Source organism: Rhincodon typus, chromosome 18 (assembly GCF_021869965.1).
Source record: "Rhincodon typus isolate 14 chromosome 18, sRhiTyp1.1, whole genome shotgun sequence".
Lineage (NCBI taxonomy): Eukaryota > Metazoa > Chordata > Chondrichthyes > Orectolobiformes > Rhincodontidae > Rhincodon > Rhincodon typus.
Window position 1 is genome coordinate 22,035,865 of NC_063349.1, and position 9,302 is coordinate 22,045,166.

A 9,302-nucleotide genomic window follows, 5' to 3' on the forward strand; every position below is an offset into this window, starting at 1 on the left:
CCCCCAACACACACGCGCGCACACACACAATAAAGCATACTTACCCGAGTAGGTTTCGTTCTGTTTGGCATATTTCAATTCTGTTGAATCTTTGACGTTTAAAGAAATTATATACTACCAAGTGTTTTTGTGGACTTTTCTCTGTATTTTTAAATTTAAATTTTTCGAAAACTTTGCTAGAGATGTGTTAGCTCTCACCATCTTCCTTAACTTCTTGTAATGTGCTGCAATATATGTCATATATAAACAGAATAAATGTTTCATAAATGCCAGCTACTATTGTTGAGATAAAGCTGGAAGCCTGACTATTTTAAGTTTGTGAGGTTTGCTGAAACTATTTGTAGTTCCTGTACTATTAGATTGGCTAAGATCACTGTGGAGCAGTGGATGAATCTGAAACTTTGCTTATACTCTGGATCAGCTCTTAGCATTGCTGTTTGTATAACTTGTGTTGTGTTGGATTTTTTTTCCCCCTCTGGAAGAGTAATTCATTTCCTCATTTTAATAATACCATGACAGTTTAAAAATTGGTACTGAAAAAAATAACTTTTTTGAAATTAAGCCCAAGATAACTTTTTTCCTTGCCATTTACAAATTTCAGTACTGTGATGAAATGCGTGCAATTTTCAATATGATCATGAAAAGGGTATTAGCAAATCTAACCATTCAACTGTGAGTTGTTTAGATTTCTGATCAAATTTTCTACAGATTTTCCTTTTCAGAAGGAATTTATTTTGGGTGGTTAAGAAGGCATTAAGTACGCCTGCCTTTATTGCTCAGACCTTTGAGTATAGGAATTGGGATGTCATGTTGGCGAGGTCTCTTCTGCAGTACTGTGTACAGTTCTGTCCACCCTACTAGAGGAAAGATATTATTAAATTGGAGAAGGTTCATATTTACCAGGATGTGGCCAGGAATGGAGGGCTTGACTTACAAAGGAAGGCTGGGTAGGCTGGTATTTTATCACTGGAGCGTAGTAGGTTGAGGGGTGATCTTTATAGAAGTTTATAAAATAATGAGGAGCATAGATAAGGTGACTAGCAAGAGCCTTTTCCCTAGGATAGGGAGTTCAAAACTAGGGGGCATATTTTTAAGGTGAGAGGGAAAAGATTTTTAGAAAGGACACGAGGGGCAACCTTTTTACACAGTGGCTCGTGTGTGGAATGGACTATCAGAGGAAATGGTGCATGCAGGGACAGGTACATGAATAAGAAAGATTTGGATGGATATGGGCCAAATTAGGCAATGGGACTAATTAGTTTAGGAACGTGGTTGGCATGGGTGAGTTGGACTGAATGGTCTGTCTCCATGCTGAATGACTCTATTTTCACGCAGTAAAAGGTTTTTATGCTTTTTAAAAAAGATTTAGTCCACTTTCGTTCTAAGTCTGATGGAGCTCCCTATGTGTGCAAAATTCTGGATCCCCAGATTTATACAGACCATTGAGTTTCAGTTGGGTGGGGATCGGAGAATGTATGTATATTTTAGCAATGTTATTTACTGATATATAATAATTGCTTATCATTAGGGTCTGCATAACAAATGCAACTTGTGATGGCTTGGAATTGCATTTTTTTCATATTATCTACCTTTCTTTAAACTTTATGCCACTGAAGCCTTCACTATGATCAGTGTATGGGATTGTTTAGATCACAAGCAAAGGAGGATGGTATATCCCATTAAAAATGTAATAGTAATTTCTTAATTTTTTTTTCCTCAGCGAATTCAGTATGCAAAGACTGACTCGGATATAATTTCAAAAATGAGGGGCACCTTTGCTGATAAAGAGAAGAAAAAAGAAAAGAAAAAGGCCAAAACCCAAGAACAAGCTGCTGCAAACAAAAAAGCTAATCAGGTAAGGTAGACTTTTTATTCAAACTTTCTATTGGTTTGTGACTTCTCCTCCTCTTAAGATGAGGGATAAGAATTTGATAGTTTTCTTCAGAACTGCCCAAAATTACCTCTGTAGCTTGTTTTTAAGAGTGTCTAGTAATAACCCATTTCTGCTTAAAATAAATCCTAACTGCAGAAGGTGATGATGCTAAAACATCTTGCCTTTGGTGAGATATCAGTAATACTGTAGCCTCTGTTTGCCCTGTCAAGCCCATTCCTTAAAGGACTTCGTAATTGTGAATTAAAACATCTTCCAGCAGCTCAAGGAATCTTCAAGATATTATCTTCTGTTCCAGGAAAAGACAGGGTAGATAAAAATGAACTGTGGGTCATGGTCTAAAAATTAGGGCCAAACTATTTGGGACAGAGATTAGGAAGCAGTTCCACATGCAAAGAATGGTGTATGTTTGGAACTGTCTTCCAGACATAGCAGTGGATGCTAGATCAGTTGTTAATTTTAAGTCTGAAGTAGTTTTTTGTTTTGCTAAGCAAAGGTTTTAAGTGATATAGGCCAAAGGCAGATTTATGGAGTTAGGTAGCAGAGCAAGCTCAAAGGGCTGAGTGGCCTACCCCTGTGCCTATTTTCCTGATTAACATTTAACCTTGAATAAATCCAAAATGTGAACTAATTAAATAAAAACCATCTTTTTTCATGCATTTAGCTCAAACATTAGGCAGAAAGGTGGAATTGTGCAGGTTGGGCTACTACTGATGTTTCCTGATTAAACTCTGAATTGAAAGAACTGTTATTTCTCCTGCAGTCAGTTTCTTAAATTGTATAAAAAAAAAATGGCTGAGCAGCGAGCAGCTTGCTTTGCAAGGTGGGGAATTTAACATTTTCGAAATAGCCAGCCACCAATTTGAATGTTTATTCATTTGCGCCGAACTGATTTAGACGTGCCCTGCGGTAAATGTTTTTGCCTACACCTTTACTTTTTAAAATCTTTTGAAAGGTTTATGTATTAGTCACACATTTAAAAGTGCTTTCTCACTGTTGTAAACTACAATACATCATACCTTTTCAGTAAGGCTCATTTTAATTTTAAATTTATAATTATTTCAGTGGACCTTGATGGTCCAAGTATTCATCTCTACGTTCAAGGAACTTGTTACTTTCTTGCTATTTTAGTTAAGTCACACTGTGGACAATACTTTTTGTGACAAATACTTAATGTCTTGTTAATATATTTCAAATTACAGTGTGCGTTTTGTTTTTGAAAAGAAACATTTGTAAACTTGTTTTAACTGCAGTGTGCAGTACTGATACATTGTCTGGGGAATATTGTTTTATGCCGAATGACTTGTTTACTTGTTTAGTTGTTTAGTCATAATTAAATAACAGCAAAATGCAGCAAACATTTTATTAACTGGCACCTACGGGACCTGGAGTATGCCGGTTGATCAAATATTCCAGATAATCAAGAGGTCCACATAGCCACATTAAGTAATAGAAATGCAATGCAGTGTGTATACACATCACTATTGTACTTTATTTACAACATAAGTCACTTGCATAATAATGCAACTTTGCTTTAAATAAAACTTCCTGGCAGAGATCCTTCTCACGTGTACCCAGACATTGCAGAAATTGCGATAATACAGGAAACTTTTGGTATTTCAGGTGTATAGTTTTTGCCGGTTCATAAGATGCCGGTTAAAACAAAGTTTGCTGTACTGTGGATGCTGGAAATCTGAAACGAGCACACAATGCTCGGAGATACACAGCAGGTGTGGCAGCATTTGTGGAGAGAGAAATTGAATTAATATTTCCAGTCTGGTACGAGTCCTGTTTAGAACAAGCCATACCAGATTTGAAATGTTAACCCTGTTTCTTTCTCCAGACCTGCTGAATTTCTCCAGCATTGTCTTTTTCTTTTTGTCATACTGCTTTGTTAAGATCCTTGCACCAAAATGAGAATTTGAGTGGTCTGAGATTCTTTTGTATGTTCCTGAACTTAAAATGTCCCATTAATTTTAGGGAACAGCACAGGTGGCAACTTCGAATTCTAACCAGACCTCAACCAATCAGGTAAGCTTAAAGAACTTGAAATGGAAACTAGAGTAGATCATATGGTCAATATAATTGTGGCTGATCTTCTGCTCAATCTCACTTCTTTTCCTGTTTATCTTCCCGTCCAATTTCCCTGAAAAAAAAAATTAGTCTGTCTCCTGTTTTTGAACATATTCAACAATTGAATGTCCACAATGCTAGAAAATTTCAAAGATTCTGAGTGAAGAATTGTTTCACCTTCCCACTCCGATATGATTCATTCCTGTTATCCTGAGACTTTGCCCTGCATTCTAGATCTAACACTGGGAGAAACTATCTCTCTGTCTACCCTGTCAAGCTTGTTCATGATCATTTTTCAGTAGATGACATCAATTTATTTTAAATTCCAGAGAGTATAGGTTCAGTTTATTTCACCCCTCATCACAGGATACCCTCTCATCACAAGAACCAATCTATTGAATCTTATACCTGCCTGGGTGGCAGTACAATCTTTCCTGAGTTACGGAGACACACTGTGAATGGTATGCTAGATGTGATCTTACTAAAGTCCAATTTTAGTAAGATTTCCCTATCATTCCTTAGCATTCCAATCCCCTTCCAATAAAGGCCATCTGCCATTTGGCTTCCTCATTCCTATCTGTACCTGCATACAAACTTTGTATTAATATATGTAGAGTTTTATGAACATTTTTCTGATGAAGGGTCTAGGCCTGAAACGTCAGCCTCTCTGCTCCTATGATGCTGCTTGGCCTGCTGCGTTCATCCAGCCCTGCACCTTGTTGTCTCTGTTACACATTGTCTAGGCTTGGAGCTACATCATGATTCCTTCACTGTCCCTGGGTCAAAATCCTAGAGCACCCTTCCATGAACACTGTGGATGTACTCGCCCGCTGCGGATTGCACGGTTCAAGAAGGAGGCTGTCCTTTCTATAGGGCAGTTAGAGATGGGCAGTAGATTTCATCGAAGCTCACATCTTATAAACCAGTAAAAAGAAATGCTGATTAGGCCTGTCATACCTTGTTTTTCCTCTTTTCTCCTTTGTATTACATTAGCTAACTTTCAGTCTGCTCAGATTTTTCTAGAATATTGGGAATTTTGTAAAATCATGACCTATTCTGCACTGTCTCTGCTGAAATGAGGTTACGTGAAAGGAAATGTAAAGTTCTAAAGAGAATTGTGCTTTCGCTTTAGAATTTTAAATTTCCTTTCATGTGACCTCATTCCCCACTAAAACCTTTAGTTTAAAGCTCAATCCATGGTACTAGATATGTGATTTAGCAGGATCCTGATTCCAGCTGTTTTTAAGTGGAGCTCTCACTCCACTTAAAGGGGGAAAAGAGTTAACAATAAGTAGAGATGGAGCCCCAGAGAAGGGGAGAAACAGTTGGGCAGAAAGTGAGTGGGTACAGGTCAATCTGGGAAAATGAATAGCTGCTACTGGGGATCAATAGTGGCTGACAATGGGTTGTTTGTGGTAGCAGCCCATGTGATGACAAGGCCTCTTGTGTGGGGGTTGGGTTCAGGACTTGGAAGAAGGTGTTCATCATTTATTCCTTCCTCTTGCCCCACCTTGTCTCTAGCATACTTGCCAAATTTTTCCTAGCTTCTATCAGTTTTGAAGAATGGTCACTGGACCTGAAACGGTAACTCTGTTTTCTCTCCAAGGTGCTGCCTGATACGAGTTTTTGCAGCGTTTTCTGATTTTGCTCCATGGTAGTACATTGACTAATTGGTCGCCTTACTAATGACTTGGCATTCTTTTCTCCTGCAGTAATCTTTGCTTCCTTTGAAATTTAGCATACTTATCTGTTCTGGAGATTACAAGATGTAAACCTTTGACAGTTTTTTTTGCATTGACAATATTCTGTTTTTGTTTAATGTATATAATTTTGAGTAGTGATTTAGTAAAGTGACAACTTCTTCGTTGTGGAGGAAAAGTGTAAATCTGGAATACTCACCAACCAATCACCTACCTGTAGTCCTGTGACCTCACTTTTCAATCCTCGTGATCAAGGTTCCCACATTCTCCAGTCAGCTGCTCATATTCAATCTCTGGTGCCTGGGATTCCTGAGAGGTCCAGTCTGTTATTTTGTTTTCAATCCCTGATATTTGGAGATCCTGCTCCCTCTGTATCAGGCTTTGTTCAGCGTAATTATTCCAGTTCTGGGAGGTATTGAGCGGGAAGAACTTGGGTCCTGATCTTTTTGGGCATCATTGCTGAACACTAGGAATAGATAAACAATCCTTTGACCATTTGTAGCCCATTTAGCTGCAACATGGGAAGTAACACATTGTCTCCAGTGTTTGTTTATACATTGTTGACCATATGATGTGTGACACTACTGGCATCTTAAATAATCTTCCTGATTACATCAAGTAACTTAAATTTCACAGTAACCTTCTGGATAGGTTGGATTTGGGTAATATAACGTGTCCACAATGTACATGTTATTCATTTGTGTCATGAAAGGAATTCACCTGCTTTTACTGGCAGTTTTAAATATCCTGATTTATCACATCTTTAATGTATGATTTACAGGTTTTCATTCCCAATGGAAATAGTAGCCCAAAGCATTCATTTTGTCTTTCTCTTCCAAAGGTACCAGACAATCCACCCAACTATATTCTATTCCTCACTAATTTGCCTGAAGAAACCAATGAAATGATGTTGTCCATGCTGTTTAATCAGTAAGTAGAAATGGAAATTCCTATAAATGTTGTTTTTTCTCAAACACATTTCCTTTCTGTTGAATGGAATCTGATTTTATCTTGGATTTTTTGATTTATAAATAAAAATCTGTTTTTGATTAATCAGAAATAATACCCTCAATATCCATTTTCACGGAGCATTTCGGAGCAACTCTGTTGCAGATAAATGCAGTTTAATTCCTGTCTAAGACTACTATGAACCTGATCAATGCTAAACTATGTTGCAGTCTGAAAATGCAAATTCTATACCTGTAGGGTGCTAACCAAGCATAGGCAGTTTCATGCAATCTGAATATCTACCACCCTGCAATGGAGCCACTTTGGGAACCAGTCCATCAGTTACAGAAGAGAAACTTAAACTTTAAAATTCAACGATTTAAAATGAGCTATTTGGCAAAATAAAATATATTATCAACAAACTATGCTTTACAATTTTGCATTTAAATTATCTGTTTGCGTTTTAAGAAAAGTGGGGCTATGTCAGATTTCACTCAAATGTTGCTGATTAGTGAAACCAAAATCTGTCAAAATTTTGTTCATTTGTGTGATCTGGAATGTAACTTTAAATTTTAGGGAATGAAATTTTACCTCTAGGTAACTGTGGGTCTCTGGTTGAGAAACAGACAACCGCAACACACTCAATGCCACTCAAACAAGCCTGGGTTTGTTGCACTTAAAATGTAGCCTGTGTTTACTCAGTAAGCTTGAAGTTCACAGTGGAACACTTGAAAACAATGGATGACCTATTGTCAGGCTTTTGGTAGAGTTCTTGGGTCTCCCTTCAATAAAATATTTTAAATTATGAATGCAGTTTCCAGATGAAAGAAGCTTTTGTCAACATGGGGTTTCTTAGCGGTCTCAGAGTCTGGAGAGGTTTGTAAATGGAGTTGCTGATATAAGTTAATCATGTGGGTTACAGAATCAAAGATATGTTGTAAGTAGAATATTGAGGTTAGTTGGCTCGCTGAACTGGTTTGTTGTTCTGTAGACGTTTCGTTACCGTGCTGGGTAATATCCTCAGTGCAGCCTCCGATGAAGTGTCAGTGTGTTTTCCTGCCTGGTTTTTACACGAGTCTGTTGAGCTGGATTGCCTCACTTCCGGTTTTCCTTCGTAGTGGAGTGTATATGGGGTCGAGTTCTATGTGTTTATTAATGGCTTTCTTCGTGGAGTGCCAGGCTTCTAGGAATTCCCGTGCCTGTCTCTGCTTAGCTTGTCCCAGGATTTTGATGTTGTCCCAGTCGAATTGGTGGTTCTCCTTATCCATGCGGATTGAGATGAGTGAGTATTGGTCGTGTCTTTTTGTAGCTAGTTGGTGTTCGTGTACCCTTGTTGTTAGTTTCCTTCCTGTTTGTCCGATGTAGTGTTTCTCACAGTCTCTGCAGGGGATCTTATAGATGACGTTGGTCCTATCCATAGCTGGGAGTCGGTCTTTAGTTCGGGTGAGCAGTTGTCGTAGGTTGATGTGGGCTTGTGTGCCACTCTGCCCAGCGGTCATAGGAGTGTTGTGGTTAGTTCCTGATGTAGGGTAGTGTGATGAGTGTGTCGGGGCGTGTAGTATCTTCCTGATGTTGTTTGTGTAGGCATCTTCTGACCCAGTTTTTTGGATATCCATTATCCTTGAAAACCTGGAAGAGGTATTCTTCTTCCTTTTGGCATAGTTCTGTGTTGCTGCAGTGTGGTAACGAGATGTCAGCGGAACAACAGACCAGCTCGGCGAGCCAACCAACCTCAACACCCACAACCTGAGCTACAAATCTACTCCAAAACCTGTCGGTAGAATAGTTTATTTTTGTTTGAGACCATCCAGTGTGCCACATTGCCATTTATACGGGCAATTGGTGTGAAGTGTTCTGTTTAATTTGCGCATGTTTACTGACAAGCGAGTAGTTTATCAGACATTTGCAGCTTTGCTTTTGATGTAGACTACATCTCAGCAGATTGAGGAGTCCCACAGGAGATGTCTGTCAGTTGGCTTGCACTTCAAGCTCCACTTCATTAGCCATATTTAATGGAGATAGACTTTTATTTTCTGTCTAGTGAAAGATATCAAAGGGGCCCTTCAGTTTTGTACAGAAAGCAATCACCAGAGTTGGCTTGGCAGCTGGGTATTATGGGCAACCAGAACAAGGAGCTGAGACATCCATAGTCCTGAGATGTTGAATAAAATTTGGAGGGTCGCTCAATCACTAAGCTGATAGAAAGATTCCTTTAAATGTCACCTTGGAGAGTTGTCAGAACACTTGAATATTAAAATGACAGCAGTGGAATTAACTTTTGGGTTGGTCCCTAAAGAAATTAATTAACCTTCCAGATTGATGTAATGTAACTTAAAGGAATTTTTGCAGTTTATGGGTGTTGGTGAGAAGAAGCAAAAAGTACATCAGAGTCTACCCAGCAGTCCACTAATCTGTGGGTCAAGCAGTTGCCTCTCCTGCTTTGTGTTTCAGCCAACATTTTTTTTTTTACTTTTGTGGATCCTGTGAAAAGTCAATTTTCTGTTTGGTGCTTCCCTTAGCATAATTGAGATTCAGGATAAAAACCAAAAGAACTGCGGATGCTGTAAATCAGGAACGAAAACAAAGTTGCTGGAAAAGCTCAGCAGGTCTGGCAGCATCTGTGGAGGAGAAAACAGAGTTAACGTTTCGGGTCTGGTGACCCTTCCTCAGAACAGTTCTGAGGAAGGGTC

At 38.7% G+C, this 9,302-nt stretch overlaps 1 protein-coding gene across 8 annotated transcripts in view; it reads left to right on the forward strand.

Moving 5' to 3' along the window:
• The window catches only part of snrpb2 (small nuclear ribonucleoprotein polypeptide B2), an 18,624-nt gene extending 12,026 nt beyond the window's left edge, over positions 1–6,598 (forward strand). For all 8 annotated transcript variants that reach the window (XM_048607911.1, XM_048607908.1, XM_020513496.2 and 5 more), the window contains exons 4-6: positions 1,721–1,855; positions 3,872–3,922; positions 6,506–6,598. In XM_048607911.1, the coding sequence (XP_048463868.1) occupies positions 1,721–1,855; positions 3,872–3,922; positions 6,506–6,598 (279 nt within the window). The remainder of the gene's footprint in view (positions 1–1,720; positions 1,856–3,871; positions 3,923–6,505) is intronic.
• The last annotated feature ends 2,704 nt before the right edge of the window (positions 6,599–9,302 follow it).